The following is a 22,046-nucleotide window of genomic DNA, read 5'->3' on the forward strand; positions in this document are numbered from 1 at the left end:
ATGTATGAAGTCTGATGAATACGTACTCTTGGTGCTTGACAATTCATACTCCACATATGACGTATTACAACGTAACATTACAGTTGTAGGTGCAACAAAGGTTTTCCTATCCATTCAGTGACCACCACGGGTCAACACATATGACCAATCGTCATTCGACAAAGAGATGTCTCCAAATGGCGATTCCCCATGAAAGAGACATGCCATACTTCAGCACCGATCTTTATCGTCTGTAGTTTGCAATTCTTTTCGACTTCTGAGTCCCGCCTAACTTTCCATTTTCATCTAACATAATTATTCAAACTGCCCATAAAATCACCGTGAGTTACAGTAATGGGTCTGCCACACCCATTTCTCAACTTCCGAGTTTCATTATACATCATACTACTTGTGAACCTGCAACGCTTCATAACCATAAACCATCAACCCTGGCAGTGCTTGATATGGATGACTCTCTCTCTCTCTCTCTCTCTCTCTCTCTCTCTCTCTCTCTCTCTCTCTCTCTCTCTCTCTCAATCACATTCGTCTCTTGCCATTCGTCATCCTCAAATGCTAATCAATAATGAAACTGAAACACTTTCATTTGCTGCTGAAGGAAACTTGCAATCATGAAAAGAAAACGGACGTCGACATCCAACATATACTAATTAAGAACAATACAGATATGAGAAGGATTTCATCTAAGTTTCGCACGGCCTTTGGTCATGTCACGCACTACGAAAGCTGAACAAACACACACACAAGACTTACATGTTAAACAATTTCATCATAAGTTTCTCAGCAAGATTTGGCTCCCCGTGGCTGTGTGCGACCTCACCACCTGCAGCGTGCTAACCGTCCACAGGTCTCCCCGCCAAGGACGACCAACAGCATCCCTATATAAGGCAGAATCAGCGCCCACAGAACATCAGTCACTCTTCCACCTCCCCACCCATCAACTACGACCAACCAGGATGATGACGACGACGAAGGTGATGTTCTGTCTACACGTACATTTCTGGATTGCATTAAAAAAAAAAAAGAAAAATAGTGTAAAAAAAAAAACACACAGAGTATCGCCATCTATTGAAAAAAAATATTTGATTTACGTATATAATCGTCAGGAGAGGTAAAATGAAATTTGTTCTGTCGTCCCCAGGAGGCGCTGGTGTTGATGCTGATGGTGGCTGGAGCTCTTGCCCTCCCGTCTGACCCCTACGCTGCCCCAGGTCACCAGCCCAGTTACAAACAGGTCAGTCTGACGTCACATCTATTTCCCTTTTCATCTGACGGTACGATACTGCACCAAACGACACGTAAAAAAACCCCCAAAAACTAACATTCATCTCACGTAACTCTAAGGCCTACCACATTACCCTACAGGATGGCATGCCGTACAGCTTCCAGTACGACGTGAAGGACGAGTACGCCGGCAACGACTATGGCCACAACGAGGATTCTGACGGAAACACCGTCACAGGTTCCTACACCGTCCAGCTCCCCGACGGACGCAAGCAGACGGTAAGCTGACGCAAAGTGCTGTGAATACGTTATCAGGAATACATAGGGCAACTAAGATTAAGCTTGACTGGTGTGGTACAACTAAGCTTGACTGGTGTGGTACACAATCATTACGTTTTTAAAGAAATATGCATAAATACAATCCCTCTCGTCTCCTGAATCGCACTCATTCAGCAGCAACTCTTCATCTTCTATGCATAAAAATGTTATAACTACAACCTCTGATTGACCTTACTGTTGCTACGTCCAACCTCCGACAGGTAAACTACGTGGCCGACCACTACAACGGCTACCAGGCTGAGGTCAGCTACTACGGTGAGGCCCAGTACCCCCACGAGTACGGTCCTCCCGTCACCTTCAAGCCCCAGCATGGATCATACCAGCCCAAGCCTTCATACCAACCCAGGCCATCATACCAACCCAGGCCTTCGTACCAGCCCAAGCCTTCATACCAGCCCAGGCCATCATACCAGCCTCGACCATCATACCAGCCCAAGCCATCATACCATTAGGACCCTTGCCATGTAGAAAAACAGACCTCCACACTTACCCAGTTTTCAGTGGCTGTATATAGTAAATAAAAGCTTTGCAACGGACACATAGCTATATGTGACCCACTTATATGATTTTCACGATAATAAATCATGAATCTTTTTTTTCTTTAAGATACGAATCACATGCAACATTAAGGCTCTCATGATATTCTAATGAAGAGAGAAAACATTCGGAATGTTTTCCATTCTAACAGCCAAATGCGACTGGACTATTCAGCCAAAAATCCGAAAATGATGCTGAAAATTACACGATAAAAATGTCTATAACACCATGGAACTTCACTGACTCCATCAGAGGTACAGCTATTTAATCAAAGGTTCTACTTACTAAAAATATGTGGTCATAATACACTAATTATCAATATCCACGTTGCCAACATGTCCTATTACCCAGCCAACACGTAAAAACCTAAGGGTCATGCAACAATTATATCTATTGATTATAAATAGCGAAATAACTGCGTGTCACAGCTCTTAATCCCTGGAGTACCTCTCGAGGACGACAAACTTACCCTCTCGAGAACGACAACTTACCCTCTCGAGCACGACAGCTTACCCTCTCGAGTACGACAGCTTACCCTCTTGAGTACGACAATCTAACCTCATGAGTAAGACGACATAACCTCTTGAGTACGACAACTTAACCTCATGAGTAAGACTACATAACCTCGTGAGGACGACAACTTAACCTCATGAGTAAGACGAGACAACCTCACGAGTAAGACGACAACCTCTTGAGGAAGACGACTTAACCTCTTAAGAAAGACGACTTGCACTCTTGAGGACGACAACTTAACCTCTTGAATACGATTACATTAATCTTTTGACGACGACGACTAAACCTCTTGCCAACGATGGCTTTTAACCTCTTCAGGATGACGGCTTAACTTGCTGAGTGCAAGTACTTACGGTACAGAGTACGATACCTCAACCTCCTGAGTACGTTATCTTAACCCCACGAGTGCAAGAACTTAACCCCACGAGTATGGACAAAACCTATTGATTAAGAGGACAACCCGGTGAGTAAGATGAGTTAATGTTCTGGGTACTACACCTTAAACCCCCCATGAGTACTACGCCTGAACTCCTTGTCTACGACGAATCAACTCCTTGAGTATGACACCTTAAACCCTTTGGTGTGACACCCTAAACCCTGGGGTGTGACACCCTAAACCCTGGGGTGTGACACCCTAAACCCTGGGGTGTGTCACCTTAAACCCTTGGGTGTGTCACCTTAAACCCTTGGGTGTGTCACCTTAAACCCTTGGGTGTGTCACCTTAAACCCTTGGGTGAGTCATCTTAAACCCTAAAGGCATGATGCCTCAAACCGTAGGGAAAGGACTTGAAACCCAGGCGTACGACGCCTTAACCCCTCTGTTAAGGGCTTGACCCCTTGAGTACGATGACGTGAAGAACCCTTGGGCGCGACGACTTCGGTCATCACACTAAAGTCATCGTAGATGAAGGGTTAAAGAAATGTTATGACGTCCACAAGAACGTTAATCAGACACTCGTAAATTCTTCTAAAATAGAGACGATGTTCACACAACTCTCGCTCTCTCTTGTTATTTCACACTGCACAAAATAAGAGAATATTCAAATGAAGCTATATCGCATGTTACAACATACGCCAAAAAATAAAAAGTGAAAAAAAAAAAAGGTTGGGAGCTGCAATCTCCATGATTTTTGTCACTAAGTGAATACTGCAGTGATCTATACAGGCAGGGCCTACAAAGAGCATGATAAAAAGCTTCAGTCCAGAGCTGAAAGACTCCCATGTTATATAGTTCCAGTTCTGTATGGCAATACATGAATTATACTGCACAAAGGCAAAAAGGCTCTCTGTGCAAAATGTAAAGAACCTTCAATGCGCAACGCACGAAGGTTCTAAATGCCAGGGGGAGAAAGGCTCTGCTCTGGGAAGAACAAGGTCCGATAATAACAAGGGAAAAGGTTCTCCTCAAAAAAAAAAAGGAAGTTTCTGTACACCAAGTCCACTCAGCCAGGCTTCATGTATACATTACGTAGTCTCCATACTGTGAGCGACATCCTCCATCATGACATCCCCCCGAGCGATGGGTTAACAAGGCCCGTGTGCCTGGCCATGACAGTGATTGCTGTGAAAGTGACTCGGACATCAGCGCGGTGAACGGAAGCGATGGTGACCGACTCCTGAGAGTGACTTCTCGCAAGCGCCGGAGAATGACGGTGATCACCTCGGAGCAGGACTGTGTTTATGAAGGCAAAGTACGCTTAGTACCTGAACGCGCGCGCCAGTGACCATCTCTGGCAATGACATTGCTCGAAAGGTTCGGGGAGGGGGCTGTTGCGTTAAGAAGAGTGACCGAATTCCGCTACTGTCACCTCCATGCAACTCTGGGGCCTTGGTGTGGAGGTGACCAGCACTGCCGAAGTTGCCTAAAGTGCACGGTCCTCGTGTGAAAGCCAGGAACTTTTGGAGGAGGTTGGCACCTCAGCATGTGCCTTGGGGAGGGGGAGCACCCTGCTGTGGAAGTGTCCACGTTTACCTGTGACAACTTAACACAAGGCCCACGACTCTGGTAGGAGCGGGGACAACTCTGCAATATACATGAGTGCGGTGTTATTACCTGTTTGTACTGTACGAGGGAAGGGAGTTCTGCACTAGTGGGGTCAACATCCCTTGATCTTTCTCAGTCAAAAAAAAATCTTTTTCAAACTTCTGTATGCTGTCTGCATTCACAATCTCATAAGTCTTCTATTCAACTATTACTCTATGCATTGCTCTAAAAAAGCACTACTTTACATCCTTTCTAACAGGTTTCATTCTTTTCATGCTATGATCTGTCTGTCTGTTTTCAAACACGAAGGAATAACAAAACTCTCAGAGTTTCATTAATACAATAAAATGTGTAAAACCTACATCATCTTCCGTCAAAACCCAGACTGCAATGAATACTCTACGACCAGAGTATCTAAACTATACATAAAAGAGTCCAACGTGTAAAAGGGAATGGAAACATGATGAAAATGTAAATCAATTAAACTATAAAAAAAAAAATAGCTACAGCAAAAGAAAATGCAAGCAAAAAAAAAAAAACAAACACGCCACATGCATGCATCAACGTGGACATTTCCACGCACAACCACCACCATGATTCAACACAGGCCATCATGACATCAGTATGGGATCCACGTACGTGAATGACTTCCTCACATGCATATAATCCGGCTCCATCATCGTGGCTCCAATGCTCCGGTACAACGATCGGTGCCTCACAGACTCGTGGATACTGAAGATGAGCGAGGAAAGACCCCCTCTCAGCTCGTGGAGGAGGCAAGGACGAAGAAATACGGACGGGGTGAACCTGATCCATCTGTTCCCCCGAGAATAACAATGCAGGGTACGACGACAACAGCAGGTGACGGATGCCTTAGACTCTCGCAAAGTAGGATCAATACCCGACACCATCAAGTAAAACTTGTGATCGGAAACTATAGTTCAAGGCGAGTTATGATCTTCATGTCCTGAAGCACACGTGCCTCCTCCTTCGGACCTGGGTTATTGTTAACCATGACTTCACAACACTCGATCAACGCCCACCAAAACATCAAAATAGAATATATGGTGTTCAGATGAACACGCAACTCGGGCCCCTAAAATTTCAATCAAGAGTTAAATTCCCATTTCATTTGGAAATATCGCGAAGGCTCGACCAAAAAACCTGTATAATTTAGCAAAAGCCTGTGACAGAAAACTTGATGCTGGAGAATCCAGTGGTGACTGTACTGTCTTCGGTCCAGACCGAGAGAGAGAGAGAGAGAGAGAGAGAGAGAGAGAGAGAGAGAGAGAGAGAGAGAGAGAGAGAGAGAGAGAGCGAGAGAAATACTTTCACAAATTCTGACCAACAACAACGGAATCTGATTAACCTTCTGATCGGAGAGCTGGGCCAAGTATTACATGTGGGCCAACTGTCTCATTAACCTGAGAAGACGACCCACATAATGAGTGGCCAGACCAATCAGACCAATTTAGAAGTTTAAAACATAACAAAAGTCATGACCAGTCTAAATTTGAAATAAAAAAATATATCAATGTTCGTTCTGATATAAAAATCCTACTGACCAGTTTGAATTTGAAATAAAAAAATATATCAATGTTCGTTCTGATATAAAAATCCTACTGACCAGTTTGAATTTGAAATAAAAAATATATCAATGTTTGTTCTGATATAAAAATCCTACTGACCAGTTTGAATTTGAAATAAAAAATATATCAATGTTAGTTCTGATATAAAAATCCTATTTACCTTATTATAAACTTACACTTCAACAGTACAGGTTATGAACAGTTGAACCATCATATCCCGAACATGTAATCCTAAAAATGATCTCAATATTATCTTAGATATGACAATTTACAAAGTTTACGAAATAGTTGTAAAAAAAATATTTGATAAAAAAAAACACGTAAAAGGTATCGCTTCTTCAGGCCACTTAACTCATCAACAATCAGTAAGATAAAAAAACAAAGCAAATTAAGCAATACGGTAGAGAACCCTATGCACATACAGTCCCGCGAGTCGACTCCGACCTTAAACTGGTGTCCAATCTGATATGCACCTCACAAACCCGGGTCAAAAAACTGAAGGAGATACGATATAATTATCGCAAAGAAAAAAAAAAAGAAGTTCGGAGTGTAACAAGTAGCATTACATGCACCCAAAACAAATGCAGGATGGGAGGAAGGAAGGGAGTCGGACGTCTTGAAACGACGCTTCGTTCGTTGCACCACACGACGCGACGCCGCCCCCGAAGGACGTCAGTACAGCATAAGTGGAGCAGTATCTGTTGCCTCACTGTGGCATACCCCGTCTCTCAGGTCCTCTCCATGACTTGCCTGTACGTGGTGGCCCTCACTCACCACCTACTTACTGCCTGCAGGCCACCTGGCCCCCGGCAGATCTCCCAGGTGCTCCACCACCGCCTTCACTATATAAGGCTGCATCAACGTCCTCTTCCATGTCACTCCCTTCCCAACCTGCACAGGAAAGGTCCCTCAATAATCAGCATGATGCACAAGGTGACTAAGACATACTCACTAGTTGTATCATATCGGTTATGTGACGTATATACGAATCCACGTGAAAGAAAAAATCGAGGTATAACAAAGTGTAACGCAGTAGAGTCCGAGTAGATGATGCTGTACATAACAGTTGAGGTAATCACGAGTTCTGTCGTCCCCAGGCGATCCTGATGATGGCGATGATGGTGGGCGTGGCTATCGCCGCCCCTGCTGACCTCTACTCCGCCCCAAGCCAACAGCCTAGTTATCAGGAGGTCAGTGGATAAAACCCTATCGCAAGCAGTGTGCTATGCGCAGTTAACCCCTACTACACAGCACGACGGTGCTTCCCTTAAGCATGGCGAGATGATGATAGCTTGACCGCTGACCTGGCCACTTGAGGGTCACCACAGCGTCTTGCTCAGGGAAGTCGCCATCATTACCAAAGGTCACAGCGTCTTGCTCAGGGAAGTACACAATACTACGGGAGAAGAACCTGTAGCTTGACATAACCATGAACTTAATAATGATAAAGAAAATGAACACAAACTCTCAATTTTATGACGATTTCACTTCTCCCAGGTTCTTAACATGTCAATTATCCTCAGAACGACATACCGTACACCTTCCAATACGGTATTCAGGACGAGTACGCAGGCGCAGACTTCGGCCACAACGAGGAATCTGACGGCAAGACGGTCAGGGGTTCCTACACCGTCCAACTTCCCGACAGTCGCAAGCAGACAGTAAGTTGGCAGATTATCCCATGCTAATATTACATTTAAAAATTGCGTAGGTCAAATGTCCCCGTGAGGTGGCTCAACTTTGTAAGTTTTTTCTCATGAATGTTCAGATACATCTGCTCGGCATGAGCCAACTTGCGTCATGAAATTCTTCTATGAAAACCTATAAATAACGAGCCAGTGTTCTCTCTCAAATGTAACTTTACGTTTCATCTAATCTGTTTATCAGGTGACCTACGTAGTCGACGGATACGGCGGCTACCAGGCTGAGGTCCAATACTACGGGGAGGCCCAGTACCCTAAGGAGTACGGTCCCCCCGTCACTTTCAAGCCCCAGTACCAGGACACATACCAACCCCAGCCATCGTACCAGTGAGGCACTGTAACGTGCACCAGCAACAAAGTCATAACACCATACCACAAGCATTCATTCTCCTCCGCAGCCTAGATTTCCACGAGTGGCTAGCTATCAAATAAAACTAAGAATGTAGTTACTGTCTATGATTTCAAAACTAAAACGTCATAAAAATCTATTCATATATATATATATATATATATATATATATATATATATATATATATATTTTTTTTTTTTTTTTTTTTTTTTTTTTTTATACTTTGTCGCCGTCTCCCGCGTTTGCGAGGTAGCGCAAGGAAACAGACGAAAGAAATGGCCCAACCCCCCCCCCCCCCATACACATGTACATACACACGTCCACACACGCAAATATACATACCTACACAGCTTTCCATGGTTTACCCCAGACGCTTCACATGCCTTGCTTCAATCCACTGACAGCACGTCAACCCCTGTATACCACATGACTCCAATTCACTCTATTTCTTGCCCTCCTTTCACCCTCCTGCATGTTCAGGCCCCGATCACACAAAATCTTTTTCACTCCATCTTTCCACCTCCAATTTGGTCTCCCTCTTCTCCTTGTTCCCTCCACCTCCGACACATATATCCTCTTGGTCAATCTCTCCTCACTCATTCTCTCCATGTGCCCAAACCATTTCAAAACACCCTCTTCTGCTCTCTCAACCACGCTCTTTTTATTTCCACACATCTCTCTTACCCTTACGTTACTTACTCGATCAAACCACCTCACACCACACATTGTCCTCAAACATCTCATTTCCAGCACATCCATCCTCCTGCGCACATCTCTATCCATAGCCCACGCCTCGCAACCATACAACATTGTTGGAACCACTATTCCCTCAAACATACCCATTTTTGCTTTCCGAGATAGTGTTCTCGACTTCCACACATTTTTCAAGGCTCCCAGAATTTTCGCCCCCTCCCCCACCCTATGATCCACTTCCGCTTCCATGGTTCCATCCGCTGACAGATCCACTCCCAGATATCTAAAACACTTCACTTCCTCCAGTTTTTCTCCATTCAAACTCACCTCCCAATTGACTTGACCCTCACCCCTACTGTACCTAATAACCTTGCTCTTATTCACATTTACTCTCAACTTTCTTCTTCCACACACTTTACCAAACTCAGTCACCAGCTTCTGCAGTTTCTCACATGAATCAGCCACCAGCGCTGTATCATCAGCGAACAACAACTGACTCACTTCCCAAGCTCTCTCATCCCCAACAGACTTCATACTTGCCCCTCTTTCCAGGACTCTTGCATTTACCTCCCTTACAACCCCATCCATAAACAAATTAAACAACCATGGAGACATCACACACCCCTGCCGCAAACCTACATTCACTGAGAACCAATCACTTTCCTCTCTTCCTACACGTACACATGCCTTACATCCTCGATAAAAACTTTTCACTGCTTCTAACAACTTGCCTCCCACACCATATATTCTTAATACCTTCCACAGAGCATCTCTATCAACTCTATCATATGCCTTCTCCAGATCCATAAATGCTACATACAAATATATAATATATAATATATAATTTGCCAGCATGGCACGGACACAGACATCCCTAATCATAGAAGACGACAACATATAGGATAAGGGAGACTAGAGCGGGAATGGTGTGGAGGGCTGTGATAAAGAAAAGAAAACAAAAAAACTCAGTAAACGATAATGGAAAGTGAGTGAGTACAGATGAATTCCAGTGGTCTTAAATCATTCCTAAGCTAAACCATCCAAAGGGAGTTAATATAAATATGTCCAACTGCGTCAGCAGCTATATGAATGGCTCACGGTTAACTGTGATGTCCCCGCCATTCTGAAGGAAAAAGAAAATCTAATATTTGCCTCAAAAAAAAAAAAATCTGAAAGAAGATACAGAAAAAAAAGATAACCAGATTATCCGCGACACAAACTAACAAAGACGATAAACAAAATAAAGAGAAGAGAGCTTGATTCTGTGAAGAAAAGAAGACAAGAGGTTGAGCCCTCCTTCATCCTGGACTCTTAGCATCGTGGGCATCGCGGATCATGCTCGTGAGGAGGAAAAATAATAATCTGGATAACACACAATAATCTAAAAATCATCCACAATACGGAGATGAACCTAAATCTCTATCTCCCGGAGTTATACATATTCGCTCAAAACAAGTCATTTCCATCTCTGCAAACCTCTGCAAAAAAAAGTCGTATGCGAGCAAGACAGCTTTGGTGTTTTGTGAACCCAAAAAAACAAAGTTAATGATCCAACTATACCTGAGCAACAATCCCTTAATCCGTTTCACATACTACTTTTTCAGCCATCAGATCTGAAGATGAAAAGACTACTACCCATGCCTTCTGTATTACCACCAGATTCATGAAGCTCCACTCTGATAAAACTATGCAAAAGTAACTCGGTAGTTCCTTCATTTTTTTTCACTTTTTTAAGTATTCTAGACAACTGTATAAATCCAACACGTTTCCGAATCACGGACAATGCGCATTCGAGAAACATATAGGAAGTTAACATCTCCCAGACAATTTAAGAGCAGCAGCTCTAACGTCATAAACCCTAATATGAGAAAGTACCAAAGAATCACCTGAAATCTAAAATGATGATGTCTACATAACCAACAAATACGATCCTAGGTAACTACACCGCCAGTATAAAAGACACACATCGAGCAGCAGTAAGTATCTGGCACGTGTGATGATAATGGGCGGAGTAACACCTCACGTAATGCAAGCGAAGCGGATACTTCATAGAAGTTCCTCTTCGGGTCTTCGGTTTCCCGACTAAGCAAACAGCGTGAGAGTAAACCAGAGTCAAACCATATTGATTCTCTCGTTAATTTTAAGTACTCCCATACAAGAGTGCTGGACCCATTACTCTTTGTTATTCCCAATGGAGATGAAAAATAAGCAGATAAACGTTTGTCATATATCTTGCTTCGCGAACGGTGCAGGAATCCGTCGGGAGTGTCTTTCAGACAAGAAACGGACACTGTAAAACAGCCCTGGAGTTCCCAGCCTTTCATCTGGTGTACCACTTGGTATCGACGTGGACAGCCGCGTACCACTGTACCCGTGAGTACGTACAAGAGGATAAAAGTGTGATACACATAACAGTTAACTAGTTACCAGCTCTGCGTATTGTGAGAAGCAAAGGCATGAAAATAAAAATAGTGACCGTTGAGGCAAAATATGATCACGAACTTGTAGCAATGCAAAAATTGGAAAAAAAAGTAAATATGGAAAATACTTAATGCAGAGGAGCCACGGCAGCTGAAAATCCCTGATGGGCATGGGGGAAACAAGCTCTATTCTGCGCCAGTCAAGTAAGCATCCTCTGCACTTTCGGAAGGGACAAGAGAAAACAAAACCATTGCAAGCATCCTTAGAAAATTCAAGTTACTGGCATGGATCTTATCATGAAAGCTGTTAAAGAGAGCTTACTTGCACCACGCTCAGCCTCTAGTAACGTACCTGAATAGGTAATCCACACGTTGGGCACTTCATAACTCACGGGGAAGGAGGATAACTAGGAAAGAATACAAGACAGATGCGGACACGGTCTTCAAGATCACCTGGCCCTCGTGTATACGTGCAGTTGCCGTACTCGCCACCAGAGGGACACCAAGGTACTTGGCGCACGATTCAAAGCAAACTCTTCTGCTGGTACCATCTCTCTCGAGAAGTGGTTTGATTAGTTTTACTTACTGAATATTACTAGCGAAGCCCAAACATACCACAAGTGGTACTTGTACCACGGGTTGAGAACCCCTGCCGTGGATATCAGACATCATGAGGGAGGGAGAAAGAGAGTGATATAGAGGTGGGAGGGGGTGAGCACCCCGAGTACCACTGAAAATATCATGTTTTCAACGTCCAACGTTTCAACTCCTCCGTTACGGAAGAGAGGAATAATCAACTGGCACACATTACCCAGTGCACTCAGGCCTCACTATAACGCCGAAGACGTTTGCTTGGGATCTTAATCGATAATATTAGAACTCAACTCTCATGGTCATTAGTTATGCAACCCTGGCACTTATCGTCTCAGATGACGGGCTGGATACTCACAACACAACAAACCAGATTCGCAAAACCACTGAAAACACAGTTCAAATCACCACCTTTGAACGCAAGGCCAAGGACCTCACGTAGACTGACCAGAATCTAACATAATCTAGCATGGCTACAGTAATGATGGGGCAAGTGGGAGCAATACAACCTGGACACCAAAATCTTAGCGTGAGTAACACAGTGTTGCAAAGTGGCATACACATTTCATCCCTGATAATCACAGGTACTTTCCATGGGACTGAGAGACATTACCTGGACTCACCTACAGCGATGAGGTTGTTCACCAAAAAAAAATTTAAAACTTTCGGGAGGCAGCGGACGAAAATAAAAACCTTAAAACTGGCAGCATGAACGAAAAAAAAAAAAGTATCTGCATATATGAAAGTCATCTGCACGTGTATGTAAATACGACTCACTCGGTAGCACTTACAAGCCCAGGACAGAAGATAACCTCGTCCTCATGGCCCTCCCTCTGACAGGAGGCAATGTCACCCACACCTGTCGTCACTCGCGGCAAACAGTGAGCCACTCACGGTGGCGCGGGAGAGACAGCTGTAATATGGTCCATTGCATGAGTCTTACTACCTCATTCATTCCAGGACGTCAGGTTGTTCGCAAGGTGTCGATGCTGCAACTGTGCTCCAACTCATTACGTATACGATCACTCGAAGTCACACACACATAATCCCGGAAGAGGGAAAACTGAGTGGTACCAATCGTGCATAAGTGCTCTGAGCCAGTTTACTCTTAGCTTTCATTAACACTATCATTCTAACTCACGGATAATGCGAGTATATCAGTAATCATTTCCTGCATGGTGGCATGACATATGGTATAATTCCACGTTTGAATAATACAAGAACGGCTAAAAGACGATAAATAGGACTGTTTAGTGACGCAAGACACTTGAGACCTGGGAGGGGCAAATGATAATGACACTTCGCCAGGCAACAGCTCTTTCGCAAGTTACGAGTTTTCCGACGGCATTATTGAGAGCGTAGTGGTGAGTGAACTACACACATCAGACTATATACACGCACGGAAATACTGGAAACCCTAGTCCCCCTTCCTGGAACAAGTGACTCGGTAAACTGAACATTGCATTTCCTGAAAAAAAAAAAAAAAGGTACGTGTATGAGTAATATGGGAAACAGTATTCACCTCTGTGTTCCAGGTCTGGTTAATTTCATACTGGCCAATGTTACGAATATAATGGGATAATATCTATGGACCTACTGGTAAAAATAATGACACCTACATGTAGAACACCTGCCCCTCGCCTTTGGAGGATATGTCCGATTGAGGCTGCAGCGTCCACCAGCCTATCAATCAACTTTCGTGCCTTTCTCTTCACTGTTTCCCACTCGCTTAATCTTCCTCTAATCTGCCTTGCCGAGGGAGGTCACCCTGTGAGGGGTCTGAAACACCCTTCCCGCTGGGCGGTAACATGAGCCACCCCCGGTACGATAAGGGCGCGAGTCTACCACCGATGACGTCTTGTTCCGTGACCATAGGTGAGGATCTCCCGCCGACGCGGTCTTAAACCACGACCCTTCCCAGTGAGTGGTACGTTGAGCGAGGCTCTCCTGATGGAGATGGGGTGGTCACACAGCAAGGCCCTGCTCCACACACCGTTTTTAAACAAGGAATGATCTCCCGGTGTGAGGACCTCCTGCTGTAGCTCTCTCAGCGATATGTCCACATGAGAGAGAGAGAGAGAGAGAGAGAGAGAGAGAGAGAGAGAGAGAGAGAGAGAGAGAGAGTGCCCTTATTAAGGGTGATGTCTTGCCTGTAGCTTCCTGCCCTGAATACAACATGGGTTATCTCTTCATCACATCTGGATTAGGTCATTAAAGATGTATCAGTAGCCATCAACACACACACACACACACACACACACACACACACACACACACACACACACACACACAACATATTCTGCAAAATAACGCTGATGATCATCACAAGGAGTTACGAAAAAAAAAAATGCCGCGGACATATATTACAAGATAATGTTTTCCACCATATCACCAAGCAAAAGAAAGAGAGAGAGAACGTAACGACCAGATAAACACCTCACTCCTGCAGAAGCAATGACGGAAGACAGGAACAAGTGTGCAAAAAAAAAGAAAGAAAAAAAACACGAGCTCGTAATCACCCGCCAAGAGATTATGTCTAAGTTCAACCATGAGTGCCACGCTACGGGAGCGCTGAGGTCTGCACGTAGTTCCGGTCTCCCACATGTAACCACAACCTCTCTGTACATATCTACACCTGATCCTTTATATATATATATATATATATATATATATATATATATATATATATATATATATATATATATATACAATGTCCCAGTCGTGGCCATCTCGGATAAAACGAAAAGTGATGAGTGGGGACAAAATGGAGTGTAGAAGTAAACCCAGTTCCTCGAGGTATTTGAAGACCTCGTTCATAAAGGAAGAAAAGTTATTATGGGAGAAAAGGAGAACGAAAGAAGAGAATTCCGCAATCACAGTTCAAGAGACAGAAGCTATCATAACGGTCAATCCTCGCATGTCTGGTCTCCTCAAACAAACAAATGGGAAGCAGCTGTCAGGTGCGTGCCTTTGGTGTCTGGGACGCGCACACGGGCAGCTCTCGACAGCAGTGGACGAAGTGATACATGTCAAAGGAAAAAAAAAAAGGGGCAGCAACATGAAGTCGGACCAAATTGGATGAGTGAACAGAAGTGACAAAAGGCAAATCAATACGGCAGAAAGTGTTTAGATTCCAATCTGGAGAGGTGCTGAAAAAGCCAACTAAACTGTGCGAACAGGAATCCCTGTAGATATGAAATGGATGTTCGGCGTCTATACAACCTTGCCAAACGTCAGATGAAAATGTTATGTTCAGTATCTGGAGTTCCTAAAGCAGGGGAGAAGATATGCTTATCCCTAAGAAGTCTATGCTATTACAAGGTTGCATTACGGTATTCTGTTATATATATATATATATATATATATATATATATATATATATATATATATATATATATATATATATATATATACACACTATTTCTGAGGCTTGTGCAGAGACGATCGAGTGATACAGTATGCTTACCAAAGTTACTGTTCTTACGAGTATATTTCGGGTAAATAAGTGGCTCAGAAATTACCCTCTGGCCACAAATACGACGAGTAAAGAATTCTGTCGCTGGAATAATGATAAAAAAAAAAAAAAATCATGTCGTGCTATTTTCTTCATTCGCCACTTTTATGCAACCCAATTTCGGCTTGACTGGAGTCATTCTTGCCCCTCGAACCGCCTTAAAATCTGTGTTGGCACTGGTGGGAGGGCCCAAGGTTGAGCTGGAGGAGCCTCAGTATAAAGGTGTGGACCATCGCCAGTCTGGCATCACTCGCTCGCTGCTCACCTTCCCCTCGACATGTTCTACAAGGTGCCTCCAAACCTCCACTTGGACATGACTATAGTTCAGTCACAGATACCTTGAGTTAACTGTGTTATATAAAGTTGAGGAAAAAAATAAAAGGCAGTGTGATGACTGACGCAAGTCCGATCTAATACAACTGTTGTCATCTTAGGAAATATTCAAGACGATGTGGTTGTCACATCTTTTTCGAATGTACAATAAGCACCGTAACCAAAATAACCTGCGACTCCTTCCCTCCCTCAGGCGTCCCTGGTGCTGGTGCTGGTGGGCGTGGCCCTCGCCGCCCCAGCTGACCTCTACTCCGCCCCATCATACAACAACCAATACTATGAGGTTAGTCGACCTTTTGAAGTCTCCATTGGTTTACAGTGAACTTTCCCAGAAAGGCAAGTTTCAAACGACCGAGATGTATATAGAATAAGGTCAGCCACACCAAACGAAGTCTGCATTACATGTGTCTTTTCGTACAGGAGCCGACGCCGTACAATTTTGCCTATGGAGTTCAGGACGAGTACGCCGGCACCGACTTCGGTCAGACTGAGGAATCTGACGGTAAAACTGTCCGTGGCTCCTACACCGTCCAGCTCCCCGACGGTCGCAAACAGACGGTAAGGAAAAGGGTTTTTACTTACGCGGTAAATAACCAAGAAACGATCTCATACATAAATGCTTCTTGATAAGACTAATATTACGTATTAAATCCTCTGGTCTCCGGCAGGTGACGTACGTGGCCGACGACTACAACGGCTACCAGGCTGAGGTCAGCTACTACGGTGAGGCCCAGTACCCCTACGAGTACGGTCCACCCGTCACATTCAGGCCCCAGGACTCATACCACCCCTCTCCCTCATACCAATAAAACCGATTATCATCCCAAATATAATTCTAACCCATAACCTCATTCTAGCTTTAGCCCTCATACCAATGATTCTATATAGCCAATATCAAGCCTGCGATCGCATGATTTAATTTGTACATCGCGTGGAATAAAGAGAATCATCAATATAGATGTCTGTGTACCTTTGTTACCTACAACGTATTTGGTAGACATGTGCAAACTTCACACACACACACACACACACACACACCTGTAGACTATCTACATCCCCCTCAAGTGCACAAGACACATCATAGTCACACGCCATGAGACTAACCTGTTCAACAGGGGCATTCAGTCAGTCATCCTTGCACAACTCGTCTATGGAGCAGCAGCTCCATAGACGTTTCTCCCCCATGACGTTAACGGCGATGTCATCGCTTTATTCAATGAGTGATGCAAATCTCATCGAGGATGAAACAACGAAGACATTCCTGATGTTGTACATATATTTCTAAACAGTCGATTGCACTCTACGTCCGGTAAGCATAATGGTGCAGGATCGAAGTAGTAGAGGCGTTGATGAATACACTTTACCCTCATTAAATCGTCGATGGCATGTGAAGTCATTAAGTAAACCACAACCTACCTACCACCAAGCAGCAATCTCTCTCTCACAATGAGACACTCAGGGAGGGATCAACTACATCTACTGACCCCAGGACACTAAAAAGCAGAGGCTGCACATTTGTCAACCGACCGAAGTATTCGAGACGAGAATCGTCTCGTCTCGTCTTGCTGTTCCGGTGGCTTAAACTCCCAACGCTGCAACTGGTCCAGGCAGGTTTTGGGTCGAGTACTGATCAGTCTCGTGAGGATGAGGCGGATTACCATCATCGTGCCAACATGAGTTCACCATGACATCCTCCACACCTAAAGTACCATTCTAACCCTCACTCTACCTATGAACATGAGAGGAGGAGGAAGAGAAGAAACAGAAGAAGAAGAAGAAGAAGAAGAAGAAGAAGAAGAAGAGGAAGATGAAGAAGAAGAAGAAGAAGAAGAAAAGATGAAGTGGAAGGCAGAGAATCGTCTAAAAAGTCTTCGATTTGCTGAAAAAAAAGGGGTATAATCCCCTCGAGGAACCTTTTGACTTCAAAGGAATTCATCACATCCCTGCAACTGGATGTAGCGCAATCGTGAACGAGCCCACTAAATAAGGTCCTAGGGTTATATACAATCACAAATCGAACTATCAGTCACAGTATGATCCGTCATGGGTCGAAAAGCAAAGAAAGTGAAATGCTCACATGTTCAAAATAGAACGAAAGAAACGCTAAAGAATTAAGGAAAGAGTAAAATTTTCAGCACAGCGTTGCCCCGTCTTCTTCATGATCCACGTCCTTTCGTGGTGGAGTCTCTGCATCCATCCATCCATCCGTGAGGTAACCGGGGAACAATGTCATCCAACGGCGCTGCAGGCCCGAGCAGGTGGCTAGAATTGGACTTTCCATTCCCCCAGTGGCCAGGGGTGAAACGTGTCAGCCCACCAGTTAGCCAAGAGTGGGCTATGTCTGCCTACTGGTTGCCCAGAGATGGGCTTTCCACACTCCCCAGGTGGCCAAGAGTGGGCTCTGTCCATGGCCACCAGGTGGCCAGGAGTGACCTGTACCTACCAACCAGGTGGCCAAGAGTGGGCTGTGACCAGGTGGCCAGAAGTGGGCTGTCCGTAGCCCTCCAAGTGACCAGGGGTGGGCTACAGCAATATGCCACACTTCGGCAACTGACGGAACTGAGCACCAGCAAGACTCACACACCCTCCTGCTCGTACACGTTGTTGCTAAGCTACTGGTAACCCAAGCACCTCGCGCCACCCGCCTTAAAGTAACTGCAGGATGAACTGAGATGACAATGGGGAACTTTGAAACATATGACAACGAACGAGTCACATGAACGGATGAATATCAAGGAATCAAAAGTATATGAAATCGATATGCCCTTCATCTATGCAAATCTGAGAAAAAAAAATCAGTTTTACAAAACACATACAAAACGTATAAGCATTTTCTTTCTTTTTTCTCTAATATCTAAAAAAAAAAATGTCGTTGGAGAATATTCTCCTTCCCAACATATCACAATTTGTCATTAAAGCATAAGGAAAAACAACAAAAGAAAACAGCATGAGGGTATATTTTTTCAAAGCATATTACTAATCAGATAAACTAATAACCAAAAAAGGAAAAAAAAAGAAAATTCACTTCTGTAAAAACGTAAAAATAATGTGGTCTCAGGTATATCTGACAACTCTGCCAATTACGCTTCTGTAAACATCACAATTATTTTTCTTCTTGTATTTCTGACAAATAACAAAAAACGTGAAATGATAATCTCCTGAAACACATAAATACAATTCTCTTGATAAACCTGGATAACTAACCATGCAGATGATGGGGCTTGTATATGGCTGGGTTTGACATTCATGTTCATAACCTTCAATAGGAAGATCATTTGAGGGGGGGAAAAAAGAGAGGAAAATGACCCACACTTTAACCTTTCGAATGAAAGGAATGTTGGCCAACCAACATGAAATGTTGGGTTCTCGAGAGACGGACGGACTATCTACCAGCCGTGTAATGTGTTGGCACTGGTGGGAGGGCCAAGGTTGAGCTGGAGGAGCCTCAGTATAAAGGTGTGGACCATCGCCAGTCTGGCATCACTCGCTCGCCAACCATCTCCTCGACATGTTCTTCAAGGTGCCTCCAACCACCTCAAAGTTGCACCTGATATTTCAGTCACTTATCTTCAGTTAATTGTGGTACAAACCTCTAGAAAACAGACACTGGTGATAAGACTGATGAACCACAACTATATCTTGAGAAACTATTCAAGGCGCATCCCTTTAGACGTAATTCCTTCACTTTAAAATCAGGATAAGAATGTAATCAGTAATTACATTTTCCCTTCTGCAGGCGTCCCTGGTGCTGGTGCTGGTGGGCGTGGCCCTCGCCGCCCCAGCTGACCTCTACTCCGCCCCATCATACAACAACCAATACTATGAGGTTAGTCCACCTTTTGAAGTCTCTACTGGTTTACAGTGAACTTTCTCAGAAAGGCAAGTTTCAAACGACCGAGATGTATATAGAATAAGGTCAGCCAAACCAAACGAAGTCTGCATTACATGTGTCTTTTCGTACAGGAGCCGACGCCGTACAATTTTGCCTATGGAATTAAGGACGAGTACGCCGGCACCGACTTCGGTCAGACTGAGGAATCTGACGGTAAAACTGTCCGTGGCTCCTACACCGTCCAGCTCTCAGACGGTCGCAAACAGACGGTAAGGAAAAGGGATTTTATACGATAAATAACCAAGAAACGATCTCATACATAAATGCTTCTTGATAAGACTAATATTACGTATTAAATCCTCTGGTCTCCGGCAGGTGACGTACGTGGCCGACGAGTACAACGGCTACCAGGCTGAGGTCAGCTACTACGGTGAGGCCCAGTACCCCTACGAGTACGGTCCACCCGTCACCTTCAGGCCCCAGGAATCATACCACCCCTCTCCCTCATACCAATAGAACCTATCATCCCAAATATCATTCGAACTCCAGAATTTTCACACTAACCTTCACACTCATACCACTATATATATAGCCAGCACCAAACCTTGCAATGCTTCATGTGTCAGTGATTCTCTCTGTACCAAGTGTGAAATAAAGGGAAAGATCAGTATCAAGTACGCCTTTATTACCTTACAACCAGATCCAACACAAGGATGAAGGATGACGTCATACGATGTAAGCAAGACTCGGTCTTTTGATATGATTCCAATGACGGATTCTCTCTCTCTCTCTCTCTCTCTCTCTCTCTCTCTCTCTCTCTCTCTCTCTCTCTCTCTCTCTCTCTCTCTCTCTCTCTCTCTCTCTCTCCTCAGCTAGGCGGCATGTGGTGGAGATCCGCCGATCGAGATGTTGTGCCGATACGACCCTTCTGGTTATCGGCAGGGGTCACTTGGGCTGCGCTGCAAGTCAGTATTACAGGGGCTGTCAAGGGTCACTCCTTTGGCCTTAGGAACTTTGTCTTTTCTCTCTGCCTCACCCACACGCGGAAAGTTGGTCTTCAGTCCACAAATATGCAGTCTCTCCATCTCGCACGTAACACCTGACAATATGTAACTCACAACTCGTTCTTCGTAAGTCTATATTTTCGTGCAGTGAGCGCTACGCGCTAGTCCTGCCTTTCAACAATATTTTCGCCGTAAGTTTTCGTAATTAAGAACTCTCCTCTGGGTGTAAGTTACATATGGGCAGAGGAGCACATAGCAGTATTGAGTGAAGATGAATCGAAACAGATACATCTAAACTACATGTCACGGAACGACAAAAAATCATAAGTGACACTTCAAAGAAGAAAAAAATAAAATATATTCATAGTAAACAATGGAAAGGTAAATATGCGGGGACCAATATCAAGTGGAAGGATACTTAAAACTTTAATGAGTTCAAGATGAAATTGAGTACCGTACATGCAAGCTAAATCGAATCCTCCTGTGCTCTATCGTCACCCAACATACAAACTTAAACAAGGGGAAACAAAAAGGAAGATACATTTTACAAGGAACAGCGTTACACCAGGACTACTTGTCCAGGTGCTCCTACAGCCCTAAGGCCGAGCCACACTCAGCAGCAGGGTAAGTATGGACTCTTTGTGAAGCGAGATCTTTGATGAGACCTGTTCGTCAACAGACAGTGATACAGACAGACTTGCCAGAGATAACTTTACAATCCAATAACATCCTGCACTATGTACGTTTGGCAAACATGTTGACGGATATACTCTGATATGCCGAATCCTGATACGAACAGGGTGATCAGACATATCAAAATAAACCATAAAAAGGCAAAAAGTTTCGCTTAGAAAAGCAAAGGGTAAGGCACGCTGCATCTACTAGCCGGCCATCTCTCCTCAGCAGGATACGCACATCTGTCAAAACTGCTGCGGCAACCAAGACCAAAATCATATTCCCTGATGTGGTTCTGAAGGGCTTGAACTGCTGGAGCTGGAACACATACACACACACACACACACACACACACACATCACAAAGCCCGTATCATTCAGCTATGTGTATACCCTTTAACACTCTTCCATATCAAAACCCACACCTCCCCCTGTCCAACCCCTTCTTCCTCCTCTCTAGACATCCCACAAATAAAAAAAAAAAAGGCGTTATCAGCCACGTGAGTGAGTGACTTACTGACACGGCGCACGTGATCTGGTATTCAATCACTCGTGACCATTGTGTTCTATACATCTGATCACACTGAAAACCAGCGAAAGAAGAGAGAGAGAGAGAGAGAGAGAGAGAGAGAGAGAGAGAGAGAGAGAGAGAGAGAGAGAGAGAGAGAGAGAGAGAGAGAGAGAGAGACTACTAATGCAAAACAAAGCGTCACAATGAAGAAAATTTAACTTTCCCCCATGCCTGAAG

General features: G+C 44.2%; 4 protein-coding genes across 4 annotated transcripts; all 4 read left to right on the forward strand.

Annotated features, from left to right (window-relative positions):
* Positions 1–875: 875 nt before the first annotated feature.
* LOC139758099 (uncharacterized) lies at positions 876–2,149 on the forward strand. Its single transcript, XM_071679186.1, has 4 exons — positions 876–971; positions 1,139–1,231; positions 1,363–1,500; positions 1,761–2,149. The coding sequence occupies exons 1-4, from the start codon at positions 954–956 to the stop codon at positions 2,010–2,012; spliced, it is 501 nt and encodes a 166-aa protein (XP_071535287.1). The 5' UTR covers positions 876–953; the 3' UTR covers positions 2,013–2,149.
* A 4,879-nt stretch (positions 2,150–7,028) lies between these two features.
* LOC139758100 (cuticle protein 19-like) lies at positions 7,029–8,332 on the forward strand. The gene is made up of 4 exons (XM_071679187.1): positions 7,029–7,117; positions 7,282–7,374; positions 7,708–7,845; positions 8,072–8,332. Exons 1-4 carry the CDS (start codon positions 7,106–7,108, stop codon positions 8,216–8,218), a joined length of 390 nt encoding a protein of 129 aa, XP_071535288.1. The 5' UTR covers positions 7,029–7,105; the 3' UTR covers positions 8,219–8,332.
* Positions 8,333–15,678: 7,346 nt separating this feature from the next.
* Positions 15,679–16,747, forward strand: LOC139758097 (cuticle protein 19-like). The gene is made up of 4 exons (XM_071679183.1): positions 15,679–15,744; positions 15,982–16,071; positions 16,209–16,346; positions 16,457–16,747. Exons 1-4 carry the CDS (start codon positions 15,733–15,735, stop codon positions 16,595–16,597), a joined length of 381 nt encoding a protein of 126 aa, XP_071535284.1. The 5' UTR covers positions 15,679–15,732; the 3' UTR covers positions 16,598–16,747.
* A 2,498-nt stretch (positions 16,748–19,245) lies between these two features.
* Positions 19,246–20,290, forward strand: LOC139757945 (pupal cuticle protein Edg-84A-like). The gene is made up of 4 exons (XM_071678882.1): positions 19,246–19,308; positions 19,525–19,614; positions 19,752–19,889; positions 19,996–20,290. Exons 1-4 carry the CDS (start codon positions 19,297–19,299, stop codon positions 20,134–20,136), a joined length of 381 nt encoding a protein of 126 aa, XP_071534983.1. The 5' UTR covers positions 19,246–19,296; the 3' UTR covers positions 20,137–20,290.
* Positions 20,291–22,046: the final 1,756 nt, after the last annotated feature.

Source organism: Panulirus ornatus, chromosome 29 (assembly GCF_036320965.1).
Source record: "Panulirus ornatus isolate Po-2019 chromosome 29, ASM3632096v1, whole genome shotgun sequence".
Lineage (NCBI taxonomy): Eukaryota > Metazoa > Arthropoda > Malacostraca > Decapoda > Palinuridae > Panulirus > Panulirus ornatus.

What these genes read in the sequence shown, in the direction of transcription:
- LOC139758099 (XM_071679186.1), top strand. An exon ending in ACCAGCCCAGTTACAAACAG is followed by an intron (nt 1,232 to 1,362) that starts GTCAGTCTGACG and finishes ATTACCCTACAG; the next exon opens with GATGGCATGCCGTACAGCTT. An exon ending in CCGACGGACGCAAGCAGACG is followed by an intron (nt 1,501 to 1,760) that starts GTAAGCTGACGC and finishes AACCTCCGACAG; the next exon opens with GTAAACTACGTGGCCGACCA.
- LOC139758100 (XM_071679187.1), top strand. An exon ending in AACAGCCTAGTTATCAGGAG is followed by an intron (nt 7,375 to 7,707) that starts GTCAGTGGATAA and finishes AATTATCCTCAG; the next exon opens with AACGACATACCGTACACCTT. An exon ending in CCGACAGTCGCAAGCAGACA is followed by an intron (nt 7,846 to 8,071) that starts GTAAGTTGGCAG and finishes TCTGTTTATCAG; the next exon opens with GTGACCTACGTAGTCGACGG.
- LOC139758097 (XM_071679183.1), top strand. An exon ending in ACAACAACCAATACTATGAG is followed by an intron (nt 16,072 to 16,208) that starts GTTAGTCGACCT and finishes CTTTTCGTACAG; the next exon opens with GAGCCGACGCCGTACAATTT. An exon ending in CCGACGGTCGCAAACAGACG is followed by an intron (nt 16,347 to 16,456) that starts GTAAGGAAAAGG and finishes GGTCTCCGGCAG; the next exon opens with GTGACGTACGTGGCCGACGA.
- LOC139757945 (XM_071678882.1), top strand. An exon ending in ACAACAACCAATACTATGAG is followed by an intron (nt 19,615 to 19,751) that starts GTTAGTCCACCT and finishes CTTTTCGTACAG; the next exon opens with GAGCCGACGCCGTACAATTT. An exon ending in CAGACGGTCGCAAACAGACG is followed by an intron (nt 19,890 to 19,995) that starts GTAAGGAAAAGG and finishes GGTCTCCGGCAG; the next exon opens with GTGACGTACGTGGCCGACGA.